The sequence below is a fragment of the Protopterus annectens genome, chromosome 2.part1 (genome assembly GCF_019279795.1).
Source record: "Protopterus annectens isolate FY-2018-M chromosome 2.part1, PAN1.0, whole genome shotgun sequence".
NCBI classification, from domain to species: domain Eukaryota; kingdom Metazoa; phylum Chordata; order Ceratodontiformes; family Protopteridae; genus Protopterus; species Protopterus annectens.
This window is the reverse complement of record NC_056729.1, coordinates 1,033,070,764-1,033,097,651: the sequence shown is the minus strand read 5'-3', so window position 1 is coordinate 1,033,097,651 and position 26,888 is coordinate 1,033,070,764. Positions and strand designations below refer to the sequence as shown.

Below are 26,888 nucleotides of genomic sequence, written 5' to 3'. Positions count from 1 at the left end.
GCTTATTTCTGCTTAAACCTGCTTACTAGTGCCTTATTCATTATGACACTGACACTTCACATGTGCATTTAATGTAGTACTCCAATTCACATTTAAATGTTATTTCGTAAGTTATACAGCAATAAAATGTTATACAGATTACACATGGAAAATTGTATGTGCTGCAGTGAGACTCAATCCAGGAATGCCTGCTTGTTAGGTGGATGCAATGCCCACTACACTATTGCTGTGCTTCTTCATTTGCATATATTTTCCTTGTTATCCTCTTCAGCCTTTTAAGCTGCTTTAACCGTAGCTAGCGATGGGCACACCTGCGCACCTTCATTTAGCTGTACTCGGATTTTTAAAAAAAATAAAGGGTTTTCTTCAGTTTATTTATATGTACTGTTGCTGTTCTACACATGGGGGACTGTTGGTGGGGATATGTGGACACTTATGAGCGGTCTTGCTCATTTATTTCTACTTTCTGCTGTTCTACATTGCAGGGGCATGTTTATTCTGAGAGCTCTGCTCTCAGACATGTACCCTGCACTCACACACGCTCCATGTAAACCTAGGAGGTCGGGCAGCATGCCTTCATTAATATGCATGGCGTGTTGCCATCCTCCTCTAACACGGGCACTTCTGTGCAGGACTACGCTAGTAAGAAAATGATAAGCAGGTAAAACACAACAATTTTACATAGAGACCATTCTCTCTCTCATCCACGTATACACAATGTCTTCTGCTTTCACACACACACACACACACACACACACACACATATATATATATATATATATATATATATATATATATATATATATATATATATATATATATATATATATATATATATATATATATATATATATATATATATATATATATATATATATATATATATATATATGTATATATATATATATATATATATATATATATATATATATAGATATATATATATACCAACACACACACATACACACACACACACACACACACACACACACACACACACACACACACACACACACACACACACACACAGCGTCTTCTGCTTTCATACACACATTTACTCACACAAGATCAGTCTCACCCTCTTTCTCAGTCTGTCACAAACAGACTCTGCAGCTTTCATACATGCATTCACTCACACGAGATCACTCTCACTCTCTCTCGATCTCTCTCACTCACAGTCTCCTCTGCTTTCTTAAAAGCATTGAGTCACACAAGATCACTCTTTCTCTCTCACTCTCTCTCTCACATAAACACACACACACACACACACACTCACACACACACACACGCACACACACACACACACACACAGTCTTTTGCCTTTTTTTGCCGTTTAAACATCAAAATCACTACTTAGCGAGCATAAAATAATGGCAAACGTTAGGGTTTTTTTTGCAGTCCGAGCTCCACAGCAGCTTGATATGTTGCAGTGAACAGCCAGACTCGTTTGTCAATGGCATTACTTGTACATTAATACCCTGCTGGAGAACATTCATTCTGCAGTCAGGGTGCTGATGTACAGTTTGCCCATTCTCTAATCAGACTTAATGCCTAATAGCAGCTTACCAGGATGTGGAGTGATGCCACTGGCATCGACCACCCTGACAATCAGTACAGTGACAGGTACAGTGTCCTGTGGGGTACCACCAAGACTTTCCTACTAGTTGGAGGAAGAGGTGAGGAAGATTAATCCAGACTACTGTAAGCAGTCTGATTTTAACTTACCAGAGAACCTGCAGCTGTCCTTGTCTTCAGTTGTCTAGTACATGATGTGCCGAATACTGTTTGCTTTACATTTGTTTCCAGTTGCATAAGATGAGGCAGGCTCTCCAAGAAGTTGGATGAGTGAAGAGAATGGCTGCTAGTATTGTTGTAATTTGATAACATGTCACATGTTGGTAACCTGTTATCTTTTTTTCTTTTGTCTTTTTCTTCTGTTTTGTTTTTCTCCATTTATATTTTATATTTCACAGGTTCAGCTGTGGAGCAACCTGTGGTGAGGCAATGACCACCATGCACTACATCTATTACCACACCTACTGCTGGACCTTCACTAGTCTGTAGGCTTACATCTCTGCAGGGTGTCCAGGGTCATCTTATCAAAAGTGTCTTTAAGACTTGCTGGTGGCAGCTAACATAATACTTAACTACGAACCTATAATAAAACAACAAAACAGTCCTTAAATATTAGCATCATAACTGAAATTCACCATTTAGTTTATATATAGCTGTAATAATTTTGTAAAAAAAACATGGTCTAAATGTGTTGCAATAAACTTCACAAAACATTTGTTCTTAGTTTCTTCCATTGGTAGTATGAGATCCATATCATGTCACTGTCTTTGCGTGAGAAAAATAATTTAAGCATTTTGAATGTTAAGCACTAACAGGGATTATGCAGCTGTTGTCATTTAATTTTAGAAGGAGGGATGCTGAAGGCTCCTTGACTGGGAGTGGTATGAAGATAGTCCTCCTGGGTCACCAGAAAAGAAATGCAGCAGTTGCAGGTGACGAATGTGGGCCAGCAGCTGCATTCCTGTACTGGCACCTTGCAGAGTCACCTTCTGTGGCTGTCTGAGTGACAAAGCTGGCACACCCCATTCACTGGATCACAAGACATGATGCCCACCCCTGATGCCAGCCAGAGAGGTGAATAATGGCAGAGTGGCTTAACTCCAAGACAGTCCTGCAGGTCCCTATACTCTTCATTATATTCCCTATTATTTTGAATCACTTTCCCATTTGTCCTTATGTTATTATTTATTTATCTACTCCAGCTTTCTTACCCATACCCTACTTCCTAACCTGACTTCCCCTTATATCTTTCTACTCTAGCCTTCTTAAAAAAAAAAAAATCAAAAATTGGTCTCTAAAAATATCCTTCTTCCTCTCACCCAACTTACCTACCATTTTTGTTAGTCTTCTTTGTGTTCCCCCTATTGCCATTCCCCCTTTCTACCCATCCTTCCTCCCCTTTTCCTCATCTGTGTAATGAACTGCCTTGGCAACTATGAGGTACACTACTGCATGTGTGAATGGCATAGCTTTAGCCACCTCACTTCTTTGTCAGTTGCCCTTTAGGTAATTTTACCACCTATTTGTGATATGTTAAGCAGTGCAATCACAACCATTAGCATGATAGAGATTTATTGCAATGCTCCCCTGCCCAGAGCTGGGACAGGCTTATGACTAAACGTATGTATGACTGATCAGCACTAGGCCGTGTTGCACTACATAATGCACGGCCTTTTCCTTTGCACAGCACAGTAACTACCTTTCTGAATATACTCTGTAATGATGCTGTCACTTTAGATTTGAAAAGAATATATGTTTTATGTGTAGATATGATACGTGTATTTTTAGTGAAAGTTGGAGCATAAAGATAACATAAGCAATGCAAGTCAAGATGCACAGGCCAGAAGCATGATCTATGTATATTTTACAAATAATTTTCACAATGTTCACTGAGCTTTTCATATGAATATATCTAATGGAGAAACATCCGTTTACACAGAGAGAATAAAAGTACAGTTTCAGATAAAAATATGAAGCAGAATATAATTTACATGAGAACTACTGGAGCCAAAGTACTCAGCAATACCCATTCTCCTGACTCAGCTAGCTTAACAAATTGGAGAATAAATTGAATTCCCAAACTTTTTTTTAATTCTGTGAACCTTACTTCACAGAAGCATATCACTCAGTTATTCATGTGTTAGTCATCAGATCATATGAATGGGAAATGAGGCCACAATAAAATAATAAAACTAAAGTATTTTCTATTTCCATAACATTAGATCAGCTGTCACATCATGCATCCACTATGCTATTTTAAGTCTACTGTCATGTATTGGCCCATTACAGAGAGATGTTTTGGCATTTAATTTTGTCTCTTCATACAGGTTTTACACTTTCTCACCTTTGAGGGAAATTATTTAGGCTTAAAATTTCCCACAATGGCAGCTACCTAGTACGTAATTATGAACCTATAATAAAACAACAAAAGAATCCTTAAAAAATTGCATCATAGCTAAAATTCAGCATTTAATTTACATATTGCTTTAATACTTTTAAAAATAAAGCACATACTGAAAATGTTGCAATGAACTTCACATAAAATTTTCTTGGTTTCTTCCATTGGTGATAGGAGATCTAAATCATATCACTGTCTTTATGTGAGACAAATCACGTATGCATTCACAATGTTAAGCATTAACAGGGAATATACATTCCTTGACATTTTATTTTAGCAACTTACATGCTTGTTCCTGCAACAAATGCATGAGGGCACGATTTGTTTCACAAATAGCCATCATATTTGGAGGAAGAAGTGGGATTCCCTTTTTGACAGCAGGAGATGCCATTAATGCTTTCCCAAAAGGTGATTCTATAGCAGTTTCTTTTAAGCTGGAGTTGTAATAGAGAGCCCTCTCCATGTTAGATACCAGTTGAATAACACCAAATATTTCTGAAGTATTAGTGAAGAAACATTTGAAATCTAGTTGAATTACATGACCTGTGAGAAATATAAAAATTTGTCAGTAGATGCTGCCAATTATATCAACAATTCTTTATAATAACAGGAATGATGACAACACTATTTTTTTTTAAATCACGTCATTACTTTATAGAACAGAATTACAATTTACAGTTATATATGAAATCACAAAGTAATCACATTCTGTAACTAAGAGCCTTGAACTATTTTTTATGAGAAATGTCTAAGTTTATCAAAATGTTTCTGGGATATAGTCTTACATTGCTAAATAAAATAAGTTGCAGTAAGAGAATGTAGAGATGATAAAATCATCAGGAAAAGGAGAGTAGTATTACTAGAACTGAATTCTTCTTAGGTCTTGATTAATGCCTTCATGTGGGGTACCGCGTTTTCATAAAATCTGACACTGATATAAAGACTGGTGTGGATTTAATAAAGTATACACAGTCCACTAAGACGGTGTGGACATTACTGAGTGACATGCACACAATAGCGCACAGTTTAATATTCAGTAAGCAGTTCTACATTCCATGTAAAGCCGCATGAATGTGGTAGACACTGCTGCATGCTAATTACCGCATAAGTAGCTGAATTGTAAGCTAATCATCCAATCCAAAATGGAGGAGCTATACAACAAGCTGTAAAGCAATCATGTAGATTCAGTATAAGTTTTTCCTGCAAATTCTAAAACCTGTTGGAATACAGCCATGGAAACTTCTCTATCCAGAAGCTATGTTTGGAGCTTCTGTTGCTCTTATTAATGTGTATGTGAAACAGGCCCAAGTATATACTACTGCTGCTGCTAATAGCCTTGGCTAAGAAGGAGAAGGGTGCTTTGATCTCATTTAACTTTCTATGGTCTCCATGAGGTGAAATTTGTAGAATGCTACAAGATGGATAGAGACACACTACAGGAAGTCTGCAATTTCTAGCATCCTCAACTGAGAGCAAAGAAAAACCAACGGGAACCAATAACAGTGGCACTAAGGTATATCTAGCATTTAGAATATTAGCTACAGGAACCTTCCAGAGACCAACATGGGGCATGCTGAGGTGTCACAAGCATCAGCATGCAAGATCCTTCATCAATTCCTGAATGCTATGTTACAAAATGCCAGTGGCTACATATATTTTCCCCATTCATCTGAGGAGAGAGTGACAACTATGTAGGAGTTCTACTGTGTAGCACTCTATCCTGAAGTCCTAACTGCCATAGACTGTACACATGAAGAAATCAAAACACACACCTACCACCTCATGGGCTAAAACCTTAATCCTATGGACATACATACAGTAACACCTATGCCAGGCAATGTTCCCAGCCTTTACTAACATATGTAATGGCTGTGTACTACTAGCATCAGAGTCAGCCTCAAATTATATCTCTTGTAACTGCCAGAATTCCAAGCTAAGTACTGAACCTCAAATAGAAAAATAAATTTATAGGAACACAAATGAACAGCATATTCTTGCATACTGTTACTTGCTAATGTAAGTAAGTAAAAGGTGTGTGATGTTGTTTTTGTACCATATCACATTCACAGACAAACCAATGTTTGGGCCAAAATAAGGACTATCAGTGGTGCACTGTAATGTTTACCATGGAAATAACAGTATGACTACACAATTGCAAAACTTCTGAAAAAACACTTTTGCTGTGGCAACACATAAATGGTACTTGGCTCCCCAACCCACCCACCCACCCCCAAAAATGACAGTTTGTACAATCCAAGAAATTCCACATAATTCACTTCATATAATTGTTTTCCACATAAGTCTCATAAAATGTATGTCCCTTTAAAACAGAAAATTAAATTGTATACAATTGCCAGTCACCTCTCACTGTGCCCAGCACTCCCCTGGAGGTGTCTATGTGCCATCTTAGATGCATGACACTTCTGTGTCACTGACAATATAGTACTGTACATTTCCATGTAATGAGATAGAAGACTGTAAGATAACCTGCTGTAGCAATAACACTTGTGATGAGAGTTAATAAGGGTGTCTATCAGTGAAGGTAATGCTAGTCAAAATAATTTTGCTTGTGCCAATTGTAATAAGTGCATACAGATAAACATGTTTGTTTTCTTATGCATATATTTATAAAATATTTTCTTTATAACATGTTAACATATCCAGCATGTACTTGAAAACTACAATAATATCTTAACATCAGAAGCTTTCTGTGCAGATAAATCAAAAGGAATATCAATCCTTGGTGTTCTCCATATACACAGTTCCCCTCACCTTCAAGTTCCCTAGCTATACAGTTACATTCTTATGGTACAGATTCAGGTGTCTCAGCCTGGTGAAGATGCAAATGAGGTATAAACCCTATTAAAACTGCTGAATCCCAAACTTTTGACTTCATGTATCACATGTAAACATAGTATAGGCACTATATTACTGTTGCTAATGGATTGCAACTGTGAATTATTACTGGTAGAGAGAAGGAAAACACAACAACAGCAAGTCAGGCTGCCTTACCTGCAGTGAATGTGTCATCTAGGATGCACTTACAAAGTGTAGAAGTGACTGTATCAAGTGTTAAAATGGAAATAAGCAGCACACACTTCTCACTGTTTGTTCACTAATACCCACACTCTTCTTCCTTTAATGAAAACTGGATTTTACTGGCATGTAATACTCTCGTACATTTTAAGGACAAGGATACAAAATGCCCTATAGACTGCATGTCTGAGAGTAAAGCACAGATAAGAGAAAAATGAACACAATACAAAGACAAGTCAGAGCTGCACTGGTGCAAACAATACTCATACATTTTTGTGTGATCAGTCATTACACTAAATATGCAATTAACACATGTACAAACAACTGACAGCGTACAAGTGTTATATGTCTTGTTAATACTGTGGATGAAATGGGACTTGGTTGGTGCGCATAATGATTTTCATTGTTGCTACAGAGCTGTTTCTGTGGCAAATAAGGATAAAACACCCTTACTCTGTTTTGTAGGTCCATGAGTCTGACAGTTCAAATCTAGAGTTGTGTAAAAATATATAATGAGCACTAAAATGTGTTCTGTAATTTTTTTTTAATAGTTACACTGCATGCAGCTTAGTGCAAACACAGTGAAATAGATAAATACATTAAACACTTCTATCATAAAGACTGCATGAATTAGACTTGTACATCAAGTTTGTGTGTAGTACACTTGGTAAACATGAAGTATAAAGTATGTATTATACTTAGATTATAGTTCTTTTAATGATGAAAACTAATAAACACTTCTTAAAAAAATATTACAAGGTGTGCTTTGCTTGTCAAATTTGTCCATCACTCGCCTTCATACAAACATGGTCTAATGGCCCAGACGTTGTCAATTTCAAAAAGGATACATTGTTATCACTAAGTGATATTGCATGACAGTCAGCAAGCGTCCACAACACCTGCAGAGAAGAAATAGACAGTAGACAGTTTCAAACTGGATACATTCTATCGAGTGCGGTATGGTAATGCACAAACATGCTAAGTGGCGTTGAGTGGCAGTCAGCACACATACTAAATAAGGAAGATGAAAATATACATCTGCTGCTTATCTGTTTCTGTGGCAGCAAGTGTACATGTAGGGCTAACATAGAGGTAGTCCTGGGTTCAGATCCAGCAAAGTTCAAAGTTTTATTCCTGTTGTTCCAGTTTACTTTATATTAAAATTAACATGAACATAATAATTAAACATAGAAATAACTATCTACAGCAGGTGCATTGAGCATACACAGGATAGCAGATATATATTAAATGTGTTAGTGTGGATATTAGAATTATGGTTCTATAATTACATTTATTTTCTGAACTGTTATGTCACACACATACAAGTTTAAACACTCAACTCATTAATTTATATGTAAAACTACTGAGCAGTTCTGACAAACAAGGCCTCAGTTGAAATGAGCACTCTGCACAGTAATGACTGTAAAAATGCACTTGTAGTCTACCCTTCCCTGTGGCAACTAGCATAAGGTAATTCTCACAATACAGATGAGGAAGGGTTCTAACCTCATACCCTCCCAATTTTGTCAATGCCTGTCCACTCAATTTTAAAAAAACAAATAAAAAAAATTAAACATAATTATAAATAACAATAAGTAAGTATAGTAGTGGAGCTCATATGAATTATATGTGTGACTGAGGGTATGCTGACTATTATTTTTCTGTAATAATAATTGCCTTCTCTGGCATTGGATGACCTTCAGACTTCAATGATACTCATACAGACATGAATGTATAAACCAGGACCAGGTCGCACACAAATACTGTTAACTAGGCACTCTGTCAAGTGTATTTACAGTGGATATAAAAAGTTTACACACACTTATTAAAATGCCAGGGTTTTGTGATATAAAAAAATGTGACCACAATAAATCATTTCAAAACTTTTCCCACCTTTAATGTGACCTATAACCTGAACAATTCAATTGAAAAACAAACAAATCTGTTAGGGGAAAATATAAAAAATAAAAAATGTACAATAAGCTAATTGCATAAGTGTGCACACCTTTAAACTAATACTTTTTTGAAGCAACTTTTGATTTAATTACACCATTCCATCTTCTTGGGTAGGAGTCTATCAGCATGGCACATCTTGACTTGCCAATATTTGCTTACTCTTCCTTGCAAAAGTGCTCCAAATCCGTCAGATGGTGAGGGCATCTCTTGTGCACAGCTTTCTTTAGGTCACCCCACAGATTTTCTATTGGATTTATGCCTTGGCTCTGGCTGGGCCATTTCAAAACTTTAGTTTTCATCTGGTGAAGTCATTCTTTTGTTGATTTGGATGTATGCTTGGGGTCATTGTTGTGTTAAATGGTGAAATTCCTCTTCATCTTCATCTTTCTAGCAGACACCTGAAGGTTTTGGGCCAAAAGTGACTAGTATTTGGATCTGCTCATAATTCCCTCCACCTTCACTAAAGCCCCAGTTGCAGCTGAAGAAAATCAATCCCAAAGTATGATACTGCCACCACCATGCTTCACCGTGGAGATGGTATTCTTTTAGTGATGCAAAGTGTTGTCTTTGCGCCAAACGTACCTTTTGGAATTGTGGCCAAAAAGTTCAGCCTTGGTCTCATCAGACCATAACACATTTCCCCACATGCTTTTGTGAGACTTGATGTATTGTTATGCAAATTTTAGCTGGGTCTGGATATTTTTCTGTAAGGATTCCATCTTGCAACCTTACCCCCTAGCCCAGACATATAGAGAATATGGGAGATTGTTGTCACGTGTAGTACACAACTGGTACTTGCCAGAAATTCCTGCAGCTTCTTCAGTGTTGCTATAGGTCTCTTGGCAGCTACCCTGACCAGTTTTTGTCTTGTCTTTTCATCAGTTTTGGAGGGACATCCATTTCTTTGTAATGTCACTCTTGTCCCATATTTTCTCCACTTTTTGATGACTGTATTCACTGTGTTCCATGGTATATCCAATGCTGTGTAAATTTTTTTGTACCCTTCTCCTGACTGATACCTTTCAGCAGTGAGATCCCTTTGATGCTTTGTAAGCTCTCTGCAAACCATGGCTTTTGCTGTAGCAGGTAACTGAATAAATGTCATGAAAATCCTACTAGGACAGCTGAACTTTATTTGGGGTTAATCAGAGTCTCTTTAATTGATGGCAGGTGTATACCCAAGAAGGCTGAATGTTGCAATTCAATCAAAAGGTGCTTCAACAAAGTATTAGTTTAAGGGTGTGCACAAATATGCAACCAGCTTATTGTGTGTGTGTTTTTTTTTTTTTATAGTTTTTCCTCAACAGATTTGTTTATTTTTCAATTGAATTGTACAGGTTATAGGTCACATTAAAGAAGGGAAAAGTTTTGAAATGATTTATTGTGGTCTTATTTTTTTATATCATAAAAACCTGGCATTTTAACAGGGGTGTATAACTTTTTATATCCACTGTATATATAATTCATGAGCATATCTCCCAAGTACTTCTTCTGTGGCAAAGATAAAAAAAAACTTATGTGGAAGAATATGTTTTGTCTCTTATGCATAGGTTTGAATCCCATATTGTACAAATTAATTTTATTTTGAGCATTTTCTGGCTTGTTAAACTTGATTTCTGCATTAGTAACTATATTTAGAGCACAACCTAGAGCTGTTTACTGAATTTCCTGTTTGCACTTATTTTTAAAATCGTTTTTTTTTCTCAAAACTTGCATTTTTATCTGTTTTTGGCCTAACATTCTTGTGTGGGGTCATTTACTGCACTATTATAACTTGTTGATACTTGTGAACCTCTGCCATCACTGAAAAAAACAAAAAACAAAAAAAATCTTGCTTTTTTCCCACTTTTCTGAGATTTAAAAAAGTTCAGTTACAGGCTTGCTGTTCTTAAACTGTTTGTAAGCTTCTTGGAGGCCATTTTTTGCTTGGGCTAAAGGGAAGTCTCTCTGTTGATCAGGGGCAGTGAAAAACATTGAGCAGCCTGCCTGCCCCTGTGGGAGTGGTTACTGACTTGAAACTGTAGTTTTATTGGCCATTTTGGGTCAATTCCGAACTCCTTCATCTTCCTCTCTTAAAACCTGGTTGCCTTGTGGTTTTGGTGTCTTTTCTGGCTTGTTGGCTGTTGGTGAAGCACCCACCAAGAGGAGAAAATGCTGAGAGAAGAAAGGAGCCACTTTTGAGATTTTAAGTATTTTTCCTCTGTTTATTTGCTAAGTTTTTCTGCATAGCCACCTATTTTGAGCATTTTCTGGCTTGTTAAACTTGATTCCTGCATTAGTAGCTGTATTTAGAGCACAACCTAGAGCTGTTTACTGAATTTCCTGTTTGCACTTATTTTTAAAATCATTTTTTTCTCAAAACTTGCATTTTATCTGTCTTTGGCCTAGCACTCTTGTGTGGGGTCATTTACTGCACTATTATAACTTGTTGATACTTGTGAACCTTTGCTATCTCTGAAAAAAACAAAAAAAAAATCTTGCTTTTTTCCCACTTTTCTGAGATTTAAAAAAGTTCAGTTACAGGCTTGCTGTTCTTGAACTGTTTGTAAGTTTCTTGGAGGCCATTTTTTGCTTGGGCTAAAGGGAAGTCTCTCTGTTGATCAGAGGCAGTGAAAAACATTGAGCAGCCTGGCGGCCACTGTGGGAGTGGTTACTGACTTGAAACTGTAGTTTTATTGGCCATTTTGGGTCAATTCCTAACTCCTTCATCTTCCTCTCTTAAAACCTGGTTGTCTTGTGGTTTTGGTATCTTTTCAGGCTTGTTGGCTGTTGGTGAAGCACCCACCAAGAGGAGAAAATGCTGAGAGAAGAAAGGAGCCACTTTTGAGATTTTAAGTATTTTTCCTCTGTTTATTTGCTAAGTTTTTCTGCATAGCCACCTATTTTGAGCATTTTCTGGCTTGTTAAACTTGATTTCTGCATTAGTAGCTGTATTTAGGGCACAACCTAGAGCTGTTCACTGAATTTCCTGTTTGCACTTATTTTTAAAATCGTTTTTTTCTCAAAACTTGCATTTTATCTGTCTTTGGCCTGGCACTCTTGTGTGGGGTCATTTACTGCACTATTATAACTTGTTGATACTTGTGAACCTCTGCTATCTCTGAAAAAAACAAAAAAACAAAAACAAATCTTGCTTTTTTCCCCACTTTTCTGAGATTTAAAAAAGTTCAGTTACAGGCTTGCTGTTCTTAAACTGTTTGTAAGTTTCTTGGAGGCCATGTTTTGTTTGGGCTAAAGGGAAGTCTCTCTGTTGATCAGTGGCAGTGAAAAACATTGAGCAGCCTGCCTGCCCCTGTGGGAGTGGTTACTGACTTGAAACTGTAGTTTTATTGGCCATTTTGGGTCAATTCCTAACTCCTTCATCTTCCTCTCTTAAAACCTGGTTGCCTCGTGGTTTTGGCATCTTTTCAGGCTTGTTGGCTGTTGGTGAAGCACCCACCAAGAGGAGAAAATGCTGATAGAAGAAAGGAGCCACTTTTGAGATTTTAAGTATTTTTCCTCTGTTTATTTGCCAAGTGTTTCTGCATAGCCACCTATTTTGAGCAATTTCTGGCTTGTTAAACTTGATTTCTGCATTAGTAACTGTATTTAGAGCACAACATATGGCTGTTTACTGAATTTCCTGTTTGCACTTATTTTTAAAATCGTTTTTTTCTCAAAACTTGCATTTTATCTGTCTTTGGCCTAGCACTCTTGTGTGGGGACATTTACTGCACTGTTATAACTTGTTGATACTTGTGAACCTCTGCTATCTCTGAAAAAAACAAAAAACAAAACAAATCTTGCTTTTTTCCCACTTTTCTGAGATTTAAAAAAGTTCAGTTACAGGCTTGCTGTTCTTGAACTGTAAGTTTCTTGGAGGCCATTTTTTGCTTGGGCTAAAGGGAAGTCTCTCTGTTGATCAGTGGCAGTGAAAAACATTGAGCAGCCCGGCTGCCACTGTGGGAGTGGTTACTGACTTGAAACTGTAGTTTTATTGGCCATTTTGGGTCAATTCCTAACTCCTTCATCTTCCTCTCTTAAAACCTGGTTGCCTTGTGGTTTTGGTATCTTTTCAGGCTTGTTGGCTGTTGGTGAAGCACCCACCAAGAGGAGAAAATGCTGAGAGAAGAAAGGAGCCACTTTTGAGATTTTAAGTATTTTTCCTCTGTTTATTTGCTAAGTTGTTCTGCATAGCCACCTATTTTGAGCATTTTCTGGCTTGTTAAACTTGATTTCTGCATTAGTAGCTGTATTTAGGGCACAGCCTAGAGCTGTTTACTGAATTTCCTGTTTGCACTTATTTTTAAAATCGTTTTTTTTCTCAAAACTTGCATTTTATCTGTCTTTGGCCTGGCACTCTTGTGTGGGGTCATTTACTGCACTATTATAACTTGTTGATACTTGTGAACTGCTGCTATCTCTGAAAAAAACAAAAAAACAAAAAAAAATCTTGCTTTTTTCCCCACTTTTCTGAGATTTAAAAAAGTTCAATTACAGGCTTGCTGTTCTTAAACTGTTTGTAAGTTTCTTGGAGGCCATGTTTTGTTTGGGCTAAAGGGCAGTCTCTCTGTTGATCAGTGGCAGTGAAAAACATTGAGCAGCCTGCCTGCCCCTGTGGGAGTGGTTACTGACTTGAAACTGTAGTTTTATTGGCCATTTTGGGTCAATTCCTAACTCCTTCATCTTCCTCTCTTAAAACCTGGTTGCCTCGTGGTTTTGGCATCTTTTCAGGCTTGTTGGCTGTTGGTGAAGCACCCACCAAGAGGAGAAAATGCTGAGAGAAGAAAGGAGCCACTTTTGAGATTTTAAGTATTTTTCCTCTGTTTATTTGCCAAGTTTTTCTGCATAGCCGCCTATTTTGAGCATTTTCTGGCTTGTTAAACTTGATTTCTGCATTAGTAACTGTATTTAGAGCACAACATAGAGCTGTTTAATGAATTTCCTGTTTGCACTTATTTTTAAAATCGTTTTTTTCTCAAAACTTGCATTTTATCTGTCTTTGGCCTAGCACTCTTGTGTGGGGGCATTTACTGCACTGTTATAACTTGTTGATACTTGTGAACCTCTGCTATCTCTGAAAAAAACAAAAAAAACAAAACAAATCTTGCTTTTTTTCCCACTTTTCTGAGATTTAAAAAAGTTCAGTTACAGGCTTGCTGTTCTTGAACTGTTTGTAAGTTTCTTGGAGGCCATTTTTTGCTTGGGCTAAAGGGAAGTCTCTCTGTTGATCAGTAGCAGTGAAAAACATTGAGCAGCCTGCCTGCCCCTTTGGGAGTGGTTACTGACTTGAAACTGTAGTTTTATTGGACATTTTGGGTCAATTCCTAACTCCTTCATCTTCCTCTCTTAAAACCTGGTTGCCTTGTGGTTTTGGTATCTTTTCAGGCTTGTTGGCTGTTGGTGAAGCACCCACCAAGAGGAGAAAACACTGAGAGAAGAAAGGAGCCACTTTTGAGATTTTAAGTATTTTTCCTCTGTTTATTTGCTAAGTTTTTCTGCATAGCCGCCTATTTTGAGCATTTTCTGGCTTGTTAAACTTGATTTTTGCATTAGTAACTGTATTTAGAGCACAACCTAGAGCTGTTTACTGAATTTCCTGTTTGCACTTATTTTTAAAATAGTTTTTTTCTCAAAACTTGCATTTTATCTGTCTTTGGCCTAGCACTCTTGTGTGGGGTCATTTACTGTACTGTTATAACTTGTTGATACTTGTGAACCTCTGCTATCTCTGAAAAAACAAAAAAAAAATCTTGCTTTTTCCCCACTTTTCTGAGATTTAAAAAAGTTCAGTTACAGGCTTGCTGTTCTTGAACTGTTTGTAAGTTTCTGTGAGGCCATTTCTTGCTTGGGCTAAAGGGAAGTCTCTCTGTTGATCAGTGGCAGTGAAAAACATTAAGCAGCCTGCCTGCCCCTGTGGGAGTGGTTACTGACTTGAAACTGTAGTTTTATTGGCCATTTTGGGTCAATTCCAAAACTCCTTCATCTTCCTCTCTTAAAACCTTCTTTTGCGTGGTTTTGCGTGTTTTTGTGCATAGCGCAACAGCGGGCAGCACCACCTAATTGGGTTTAAACTATTCCTGGCTCCACATAGTCTGCTCTTCACTTTTTCCCTTAGAACTGCTCTATCTCTCAATTTCAACACCATATTCTCATTCTAAGGCCCTTCACTGGTCCAATTAAATAATCCTACAAGTGAGCACTATTAAACCATAAGCACTACTTACTCTTATACTCTCTACGATTACCATGTCCTCTACTGGTCTGTCTTAAATTCAGTTTCCCTATGTTACTCTAGCATGTCCAAAGGTCAGTCAATAGTTTCCTCTCCAGTCCAGCTGGTGAATCTGGGAATTTTGAGGCAATGTTACAACTGTCTCATGTACACGGACAACCCTCTCCTCCTCCAAACAGGTTCAAATATATGTGAGAGATGCAACTATTTAGCCAAACTGGAGGCTGAGCTCTCTCATCTCAAAACTGGTGTAACCAGTCAGGAGGAGAAAGTAACCTCACACAACACAATTCCTGTATCACATAGTCCCACCACATCAGCGAACCAAACACATAAATACACAAAAACATACTCGGAGGCTCTAAATAAAAATCTATCTAAGCAACAGAGACCTCCAAAGCAGACATCCAAGCAAACGCTACCTCAAAACAAAACACGCACAACACATAGCCCACAAAGTCAGTGTGCCAAGCAGCCACAGCCCTTAAGGCTGAATAACACACCTGATCCTCTTGTAATAGGTGACTCTATTGTCAGACACACTGACGTCCCACTCACCAGGCTGAATAAAGAGAAGGTCCTGGTGAGCTGCCTGTCGGGTGCTAGGATCCGCCACATAATGCAAGAACTCAGGTCACTCCAAAGCAAATACAAATATGACTCAGTCATTCTACATGCTGGTGTGAATGACCTGAGACGTACCTCCCTGGACTACATGAAAAGAGACATAGAGGAGCTCTCTGATCATGTAGCCCAGGCTGGTATGACCCTGACCTTGAGCAGCATCTTACCCTCACCTAGAATGATGCCACAGTACAAAGACAAAATGATCGATTTTAACAATTGGCTAAAATTTTGGTGTCACTCAAAGGGGTTCCAGTGTCTGTCAGCCTGGGATGACATGCTCGACAAGCCACGTTGCTTCACTAGGGACGGCTTGCACCTGTCACCACTGGGCTTTCGGATATTGGCAAAGGTTCTTGCCACCCCCATAGTGCCTTTTTTAGGCAAGGCTCAAAAGTCAAACCCACCCCCATAGACAGCACAAGGAACAAGAAACTAAGGGTAATGCTGCTTAACGCCAGAAGTCTTAACCTCAAGATACACACACTTGAAGCTCTCCTCAGTATGGAGAACATCGATATCTGTGCAGTGACAGAAATCTGGTTCAAGGCTTCACAGAGCACCCCAGCACTACCAGGCTATACCTCATATCATGCTTTTTGACCCCAAAACCCAGACCAAACCACAAAAGGAGGGGGAGTTTCCATATTTATCAAGGATATTCACACCTCCAGGTTAGTGGCATTGCACGAAGTATTGGAGACCATCCATGTGCAACTAACAGTGGGCAAGGCTGCTTTTCAGTTTATAGCAACCTACAGACCACCCTCTCAAAGTCAGGAATCACACTCAGCTTTCGTAAAAACATTGGAGAACATGAAGATCTCTCCAAACACCATTATATTGGGTGACTTCAACTACCCAAACATTGATTGGGAGCACTACTTAAGCCTCAGCACCTTAGCCCAAAGGTTCCTGGAAATTATAAACTCAAATGCTATGGAACAACTAGTCATGACTCCCACAAGAGGGGGCAACATACTAGACCTGATCATTACCAACATGGTGACTCTATGCTCCACACCAGAGGTATATCCCTCATTGGTAAGATCAGACCATAAATTAATTTCACTGGATGTCCACATCCCGACCCCACCCCCAGCCCAGAAAACCACATGAAAAACTTCTCAAAAGCGAACTTCTCACTTCTCAAAACTGAAGTGGAATCCTTCAAGGCCCCAGGGCCAGTGGAAACTATGGCCCAAACTGCAGAATCCTATATAAGCGCATTCTACGGACATCTCCAGGAATGCATGGATCATGCTATCCCAAACAAAACCAAGACCCAATCATCCAAAGGCAGGCGTCCAGTCTGGTGGACCCCTGCCATAAATAAACTGTACAACAGAAGGAGGAAGCTACTACATGATAGAGCAAAATCCCTAATAGGGAAGGCATCTCTGATCAGTACTAGCAAAAAATTACGATCCCTCATAAAATCCTCCAAGACCAGCTTCAAGAGAAAAATTGCACAGGACACCAAAGACAATCATAAGGCTTTTTTTCAGTTATGTTAGGAACCTGGGATGCAACTCCCAGACTTGTTCTGAGTTGATTCTAAAGGACAAAAAATACACTGAACCCACAGACATCACCAATATCCTGGCAGACAGGTTCAGTGCAAACTTCTCCACCCCCTCCCCCCAAAAGAGCAAGTATCTATCCCAGCAGAGGGCTGCCTCCCAAACATCTCTGATGCTCAGGTGAAGGCTGCCCTCTCCAAAGCAAAAAACACTGCTTCCATGGGACCAGATGGCATCCCAGGTTGCGTCCTACATGAATTCCAAGAGGAACTAATCCCTCAAATAAAACAGCTATACAATCTCAGCCTCACTACAGGATATGTGCCCACAGAATGGCATACAGCAACAGTGGTCCCACTCCTCAAAGGTGGAGCCTCTACGGATCCTGGAAACTATCGCCCCATAAGCCTGACTAGCTTAGTCTGCAAGGCTGTGGAGAGGATCATCATGGAACTCATAAATAAAGACATTGGGGACCTACAGACACTAGATCCTACCCATTTTGGCTTTGTCAAGGGCAGATCCTGCCTTTTGAACCTGGTTGACTTCTTCGAAACAGTTACCAAAGCCATAGATGAAGGGAAGGTAGTCCACACAGCCTATCTGGACCTTGCAAAGGCATTTGACACTATACCCCACTCGGGCATCATAGATAAGCTATCCAGCTTAAATATAAACCCCTATGTCACAAGATGGGTCGCAAACTGGCTCAAAGTCAGAACCCACAGAGTGAGAGTTGCTGGAGCCATGTCAGACTCGAAATCGGTCACAAGTGGCATCCCACAGGGTTGTGTCCTGGGACCACTCTTGTTCGGTATATACTTTTCCGAGGTACAGGCAAACGTGGAAGGACTATGGCTCACTAAGTTTGCAGACAACTGCAAACTGGGTGCCATAATCGACTCTCCAGCTGACACAAACATCCTTCAAAAAGGTCTCACAGAGACAGATAACTGGTGCCAGCACCATGATTTAAAGCTAAATGCCAAAAAATGTATAGTCATACCCTTTGGCAAAAACAATGTGCCCACAAATTACCACATAGGCGGAAAACCATTAAGTACAGGAAAGTTATTAGGGACCTGGGGAGCCAAGTTGATAGCAATCTCTCCTTTGAAATCCACATTGCCAAAGTGGTTAGAAAGACCTTCTACATAGCCCACCTCATCACGAAGGGTTTCACATCTAGATCAAGAGAGGTAATTGTGTCCCTTTATTCATCCCTCATCTGGCCCATCATAGAATACAATGCCCCTTTTGGAATGTACCTTACCTGACATCTGCAGCAATTAGAGAGACCCCAAAAGTATCTCACCAAGAGGATCAAGGGTCTCAAACAGATGCCATATGCGGCTCGGTTAAAAAAACTCCAGCTCTACTCAGTTGCATACCGCCTACTTCGAGACGATCTATGCCTGACATACAAAGCTATGTCAAATCCAGAATTAATTGACATGCTCCACCTCAGTAAATCTAAATCTCTTAGAGCCACATGCTCGAGTGACTTGAACCTCAGCACAGAAATAAATAGAACTTGCTGGAGGGACAGGTTCATAACCCAGAGGCTCCCTTCACTATGGAATAGAATTCCAGTTCATGTGAGGCAGAGCACCTCACTGAATCTCTTCAAGAAGAATCTCGATAGGTGGATGGGGGATCATAGGTTTGTCCCAGGATTACTCCTGTGTTACTATTAGACAGAGGCACTGTAAACTAAACCTTAAAAAGGGCACAGTATACTCAAATCAAGAGGTGGCGTAAGCCATACAGAATTGGGCTAGGCTTATAATTGCCCCAGGGCAGATAGCCTAGTATGAACCTATGAACCTATGAAACATAGGTGCCCAGTAGGAAGGTAACTGGAATAAAGAAGCTGAACCACAACAAAGTAAAATATTTTTTTTAATACAAAATGGTGAGCACTTTCGCAACGATAACCATTGCTTCATCAGACTGAAAGCTTGTGAAAGCGCTCACCATTTTGTATTAAAAAAGAAGATTTTACTTTGTCGTGTTTCAGCTTCTTTATTCCAGCTACGTTCCTACTGGGCACCTGTGTTTCAACATTTTCAGCATCTGGGCTGGTTTGGATTTATTTTCAATTTTATCAGAGTGTAAAGCCACACAAAAAATGTGTCTGGTCATAAAATTCATGCCCTCAGTACATCTGCAACTGTCAGATTAACCTTCGTATTTCAAAAACTGCTTTCCTCTCTGTTTAGCACTGTTGCTTTCCACTTAACATCATCCAAAGGTATCTGGTATAGTTGTTCAAGGTTTGTGCACTAGTAGTAAATGTGATAACACAAATTGCAGGAAAGGACTGTGCTGTTTTCCCTGAGCAGACATGTCTGGAGGTAGAAGAGAAGGTGCCCAATTTTGGGCTCAAAGGTGGGTTGTCAAGGAGTCCAGAATCTTTACTGGACTGCTTGTAAAAGCACCACAGCCAAATGTTCTTGCTGGGGGACTATACTGGCTCCCAGTACATGTCTGAGGCATGGAATAGTCTGGCCAAGGCCATCTCCAGTGCAATTGACATTCCATGCACTGGATAACAGTGTAGGGACCACTATAATGACCTCAAAAGGCACAAGCAGGATACACTCATCCAGGGCTGGATGAGTTTGGGACTGCTAACATCCTACAGTTGTGTAAGTATACAGATAAAGAGAATTTATATTAGATAGAAAGCTGCATAAAGCCAAGACTGGTATACATACTGCTCTTCTCTTGCTCTCTCTTTTTCAGCCTACAGACAATCAGGAGATAATGGTGAACAGGAAAGCCCATGCTGAGCAGCTAAAAAGACTGAAGGAAGCAAGGGGTATGTATGCAGAAAAACATAAGCTTTACTTCAGCTAAAGTATTGCTCTTCTATACATTAGTAGCAAATTAAGCATGCATATCTTTTTTCTTTCCAAAATCTCTTTATTTCAATTTTCTTTTTTCAAATAATAACAACAATACAGTAACTGAAAAACACAAATAAACAATACAAATACCTATCTAAAAAACAGACAACAATCTTGTTCCGAGAAAATTATATATATATATATATATATATATATATATATATATATATATATATATATACATACAATATATACACAAGAAGTCACTACATCGTCAACTAAAGTATGAGAATTCTTGTGTTCATTTGGTTCATTTGGTCTCATAAGGGATAGTGAAAAAGGGGATAGTCTATATAGAAAGTAAAAATAGAAATTTAACCATTTATTTCTATGTTTAGGGAAAATATCTAGTTACACATATACTAAGAAAAGGGAGAAGATGCAAGGAAGACTGGTTATACTACATTCATTTCTTATTTAAAGGTTAGCTTTTCATGACAATTTGTAGGCAAATTTTATTTGTCAAGAATTATATCTAGCAAGTAACCCCAATATTTTTGGTAATAGCATTTGTTTTTTGTTTCTGAATAAATTAATTTGTGAGATGAGATATATTTGATAGCAAGATTGCTAAAAATTTCCCATGTAATTGGTGACATGACATTCCAATTCTTTGTAATAAAGAATTTAATAAGGGCACACTGTAATAAAGACATGTTTTAATATTTTTGGGAGTTGATTGATATTCATGTACAATACAGCTGTCTCCCAGGTAAGGGTTGATTTTTCATATCCCATCTTCTCTAATCTTACTCAGAAGGAACACCATAAGTTGTGTATCTTAGTACAGTTCCACATGACATGTAAAATATCAACTGTTTGATCTGGACAATGGGGACATACAGGCGAAAAGTTAGGATTGAATTTATTTAATTCAGATAAGGTATATTATAGATTGTTATTTACCATAATTTGTGCATATAACAGCTTCTTGAAAGGAATGAATTTCATTGTATTTTCATTGGCTAGTTTCTTATTTTCTTCAGTCAGTGACTGATTTTTCGTTTGTCAATAGTTTGAAAATAATAAAGAATTCTGATGTTTTGCACTCATTACAATTTTCTAAGTCCTAGAAATTGTTTTCCCTTTAATCACAAGATTTTCAAGTATTAATTTAACTAAATCTATGTTCTGTAAGTCAGTGTGTATTTGTGAGAATTTAGCATTTATAAGATGATGAAGTTGGTTAAGGATAATACTATATTTCATAGGAAGTTTGAGTTCAAGTCTCATTTGCCCCGTGTTAGAGTCTTTCCATTGGTATATATCCCATATTGTGTAATCTTTTATCAGGGGGTAGTTTGTAAGATTTACTGGTTTATTATTTATTAGTAAATTAGGATTTAGGTGTAGGTTGTATAAGGGCAAAAGTGTCAGCTAATTGCAATGATTTAAATAGTTTCTGTGTTGTAAGAATCATGTTTTTAATTAATGGGTGTAAATTCTTTGTGTATATGCTAGCCTGGCTTAAATTCAAGAATGGTAAGGATTTGATATTACAGCCAAGGGATTTCAACTGTTCATACCAGATTTTGGTCCACTGGGGTGTCCAAGTACTTATATATGAGTCATAGTTTATTATTTGTATTAGTCTGTATACATTAATTATAATATAGTAAAGCTTAAAATCAGGTAACCCCAATCCCCCCCTTATCTTTGGCGAGTACAAGTTTTGCATATTTAATTCTGGTAGATTTGGGATACCATAAGAATCTTGATATAGCTTTTTCCATGGCAAGGAGGAAGTTTTGGGGAATATTTGAAAAGGTAGCATTTAATTGAAAGAGTATTCTTGGTGGAAAATTCATCTTGACAACACTAGCTTTTGACAGTAGAGACATATTAATGTTCTTCCATCTATCCATATTGTTTTGAATACTAGTCCATGTAGTTAGAAAGCATGCATATCTTAACTGTAAAATCAAGCATGCATGCTTCAGTATGTAGCTCAAGCAAATTGTAAGAGTCAATTATAATACTGAATTAAGATGCTCTGGTTCAGATCACACAGCTATCAAAAAACTATTTCAAAACATTACATAATAATGTCAACAACATTAACATGCATGCCATGCTGTTTACTTATTCAGTATTATTTGAGCAAGCCGATGCATATTGTAAAGATTATTTGGCACAATCATCAGTCATAGTTTGTAACTGTTAAAAGTATACTTAATATAAAAGTAGAATTAAATTATTTATGTTGTATTAATTTACTGTATGTCACACATGATGGCACTAATATCTCTTTTTTCTTACCCTAACCCTTCTCGCTTTTTTTTTATATTTATATGTGTGGTCACTACGTTTCATGTCATCCATCTCTGACAAATCACAAAATGCTTTACATCACAGGGAAGTAGGGTAACCACTGTGGCTCAGTCTGCTGCCACTCGAGTTACCAGGCTTGGTGTGTAGGATCATGTACAGCACCATGGGTGCACATCTACTGTGGGTGGAGTGGTTTCTCTCTATTATGATATGTAAACAAAGATGTCAAGCATTCCAACAGCCAGTGGAGTAAGGGGGACCATGATGACAGCTTTGCAGTCGAGGACTAGATTCTCACTATCTCCATGTTTGATGGGCATGGACATCCAATGTCCCCTCCCTATCCCCAGTCATGCTGTCCCCTAACCTGTTGTGTCCCTTACCATCCCTCTGTATTGTTTTGTTTGTCCTGTTTGTCTGCATCTGCTTCCTCACCTTCCCCATTTACCTGACCCAGAAATACCTATGGCCCTTACCCAGCAATCCTTTCTTACTGAAGTAAAAAAAATGGGCACTTGTCCCACAAAAAAAAAAAAAAATATATATATATATATATATATATATATATATATATATATATATATATATATATATGTGTGTGTGTGTGTGTGTGTGTGTGTGTGTATGGGTCTACTTCAGTAGACCGACAGTACAGAAGAACAACATTCACAACACCGAGACCAAATGACCGATGACGCAGATGATTGACAAGGTGAAATCCCGACAGCCGAAACACCGACATGGGCAACGTGTGAGCACAACTTGGTAAGTGTGCGATAGTGAGGGATTTATGGTTAGGGAGCAGACAGGTAAGTGTGTGATAGTGAGGGATTTAGGGTTAGGGTGCGGGAAAGGTGAGTGTGCGGTAGTGTCGGACTTAGGGTTACGGTGCGGGTAAGGTAAGTGTGTGATAGTGATGGACTGTAGTTTTAGGGGCGGGTTAAGTGAGTTAGGGTTAGGGTACAGGTAGGGTGAGTGTGCAATAGTGATGAACTTTATGTTTAAGGGTGGGTTAAGTGAGTTAGGGTTAGGGTGCAGGTAGGGTAAGTGTGCGATAGTGACGGACTTTAGATTTAGGGGTGGGTTACATGAGTCAGGGTTAGGGTGCAGGTAGGGTAAGTGTGTGGTAGTGTCGAAACTTAGGGTTAGGGTTTGGGTTAAGGTTAGTGCATATATAGTTGTGTGTAATGTGTAGTTTACATTTTGTGTGTCGGTGTTTTGGGTGTCGGTGTTATGGTGTTCGATTTTGTGAGCTGTCAGTGTTGTGAAGTTTTGGTTATTTCGTCTCGGTGTTGTGAATGTCGTTCTTGTGTACTGTCGGTCTACTGAAGTAGACCCATATACATATATATATATATATATATATATATATATATATATATATATATATATATATATATATATATATATATATATATACACACATATATATATTGCCACATACGTGGCTATCCACTTCCTAGATGTGTCTTCCTGAAACACTTGATTTGGTCTAATTGACTAAACTTATGATTGCATTGTTGGCACAGTGGTACAGTGGTTGTGTTGTTACTTCACAACAAGAGATCCTTCATGTTGATTCTCAGCTGGGGTGCCTTCTGTGTGTAATCTGCATGTTCTCCCTGTGTCCATGTGGGTTTCCTCTAGGTGCTCCGGTTTCCTCCCATGTTACAAAGACATGCATCTGGAATGTTTCTCCCCAGGCCTCCACTGAAAATTGACTTTGTTCCAAATCGGACTTTCTGAGTAAATAAATATTAAATAAATAAATAAATTGTTGTCACCCTTCTTTGCCGAGATAACAGTTCAGATTCAGCTACTATTCTATACATATTTCCATTTTACACTGTTGAAGAAGTGGATAGCCATGGTTCTTTCTTACCTCCTTCCTGCACATTCCTAAATTGCTTTCCCTTTGTTCTTCCCCCTGCTTGCCCCCCAATTTCATCACTTTCCTATCTACCCAATTTTACCACCTCTAATCTTGTCAAAAAATAGAATCACACATCACACACATAAGTAAACACAACCCATTGAAGCCCTTCACTTTTTGTTGTCTGTGTTTGTACAGTTTGGCATCATGAACCAATGCCGAGCGATGGTGAATAGCTCTTCAGTAGTGCAGCTACCTCCATTCAATATGGCTTAAACACACTGCAGTAAAGAAACACACAGCAAAAGTAGAATAAAGAATTATTTCATTACATTATACATACATATTTAAAAGTATTAGAATGAAACCCTTGATCATCTGAGCTCAAATAAATACCTCAATGCACATATACCTGCTGCCACATAGTCAGCTAAGCTGCAGGTGTCTTACTTACACTCAGTATTATCCAAAATGCTGATTGCTTTGCCTCTCCACTTAGCATGTTTGTGTGGAGGAAAGCAAACTAATATAACTCAAATAATTTTGCCAATGAAGTAGCGGCCATGTTTGCTGAGGAAAGCAGTATAGGTTTGACGATTTATGACCCAACATTTCTTGATATGAACTATTTATGAAGACCATATTGTCTGTTAGATGTGTCTACTATAGCCAGTACGTATAACTACTTCTCAAGTTCAAGTAGGAGTCATTAAGTGTGTATCTCACATGTGCACACACTTTGTCATTGATCATGCAAACCAGTTGCACAAAGGTGCACTATGGGAAGTGGTTAGAAGTGCACATTAGCATGCTGTACTTATGTTTATTGTCCACTTAGTTTTCATGCCATTAAAGCACATATAAAAACACAACCAAATGGAAGGCAATTTTTCAGGATAGAAAACATTTTTGCACTGTGGTCATGTGTTACCTGCAGCCAGGCGCTTGATACTTGGTCTCTCAGTACCTGTTCCCAAATATATCAACTACACTACAGAAATAAAAGAAAAAAAATTATTTGCTACATAGCATTTACATCTTTATACTGACGATACACATTAATGTTGTCTAATACTTGTAGTAATGTGGATAGCTATTTGCATACAGTTTTAAGGATGCCTCTTAAAGTATACCTGCATACTGGAAGCATAACAGCAAATACTACACTTTGCACATTCATAAGTCTAGTAACATACAGAACTTTAATATCTTGACAGTCGTACTTGGCTAGCCATCCATTTCATATAGACCTCCCAACATCTTCTCTCAAACATCCAATGATGATGTCATCCACTATAAATTGTCTAACAGCATTGTAAAAGTCAGACTTGTGGTCCTATTCTAGCTGCAGTCAACTGTACATATGCATGTGTATTCACTTGGTCGACGTTTGAGTGAGCATTTTACACCAACATCTGGGGCACTGCTATTACCATCTTCTTCTCACCAGTAACTGTTGATGTCATCAGCTATAAAGTGTCATCCATCATTATAAATGCCAGACTTGTACTGTGGTGCTTGCTTTAAATACTGTGCTCTCTAAATAGTTAGGAAGGAGTTCTATTCTCACTGTGGTCAACTGGTGTATGTGTTCACTTTGTTGAAATTTGAGAGAGCATTTTACTCCAAAATGTGGGACACTGCTATTACCATCTTCTTCTCACCAGATAAATAGATAGGAGCCCTGCTCTCACTGTGGTCAACTGGTGTTTTTGTGCATTCACTTGGTTGACATTCAAGAGAGCATTTTATACCAGCATGTGGAACACTGCTATTACCATTTTCTTCCAAGCACACACTGCTGATGCCATCAGCGATAAAGTGTTGTCAGTCACTATAAAAGTCAGCCTTGTACTGTGGTGCTTATATTAAGTATTTTACTCTCTAAGTAATAAGGTAGGAGTTGTATTCTTACTGTGGTCAACTGGTGTGTGTGTGTGTGTGTGTGTGTGTGTGTGTGTGTGTGTGTGTGTGTGTATATGTGTGTGTGCGCTCATTTGGCTGACATTCAAGAGAGCATTTTTTACCAGCATATGGAACACTGCTATTACCATGTTCTTTTCACCAGACACTGCTGATGTCGTCAACTATAAAGTGTTGTAGGACACTATAAAAGCTGGACTTGTAGTGTGGTGCTTGCATTAAGTATTGTGCTCTGTAACTAGTTAGGTGGGGTTCTGTTCTCACTGTGATCAACTGGTATGTGTGCTCACTTGGTTGACATTTGAGAAGGCATTTTACACCAGCATGTGGCACACTGCTGCTACCATCCTCTTCTCATCAGACACTGCTGATATCATCAGCTATAAAGTGTTGTCAGGCACTATAAAAAACAGGCTTGTAATATGGCACTTGCATTAAGTATTATGCTCTCTAGGGGTTCTGTTCTCACTGCAGTCAATCTGTGTGTGTGTTCACTTGGTTGACATTTGAGACAGCATTTTACACCAGCATGTCAAACACTGCTACTACCATACACTTCTCCCCAGACCTGCTGAAGTCATCA

The 26,888-nt window shown here is 38.4% G+C and overlaps 1 protein-coding gene across 1 annotated transcript in view; it reads right to left on the bottom strand.

The window, feature by feature from the left end:
- Positions 1 to 26,888, bottom strand: part of LOC122794317 (class II histocompatibility antigen, B-L beta chain-like) — a 378,791-nt gene that overhangs the window by 257,718 nt on the left and 94,185 nt on the right. Inside the window, exon 2 of the mRNA XM_044062613.1 lies at positions 4,259 to 4,516. Within this exon, the coding sequence (XP_043918548.1) occupies positions 4,259 to 4,516 (258 nt within the window). The remainder of the gene's footprint in view (positions 1 to 4,258; positions 4,517 to 26,888) is intronic.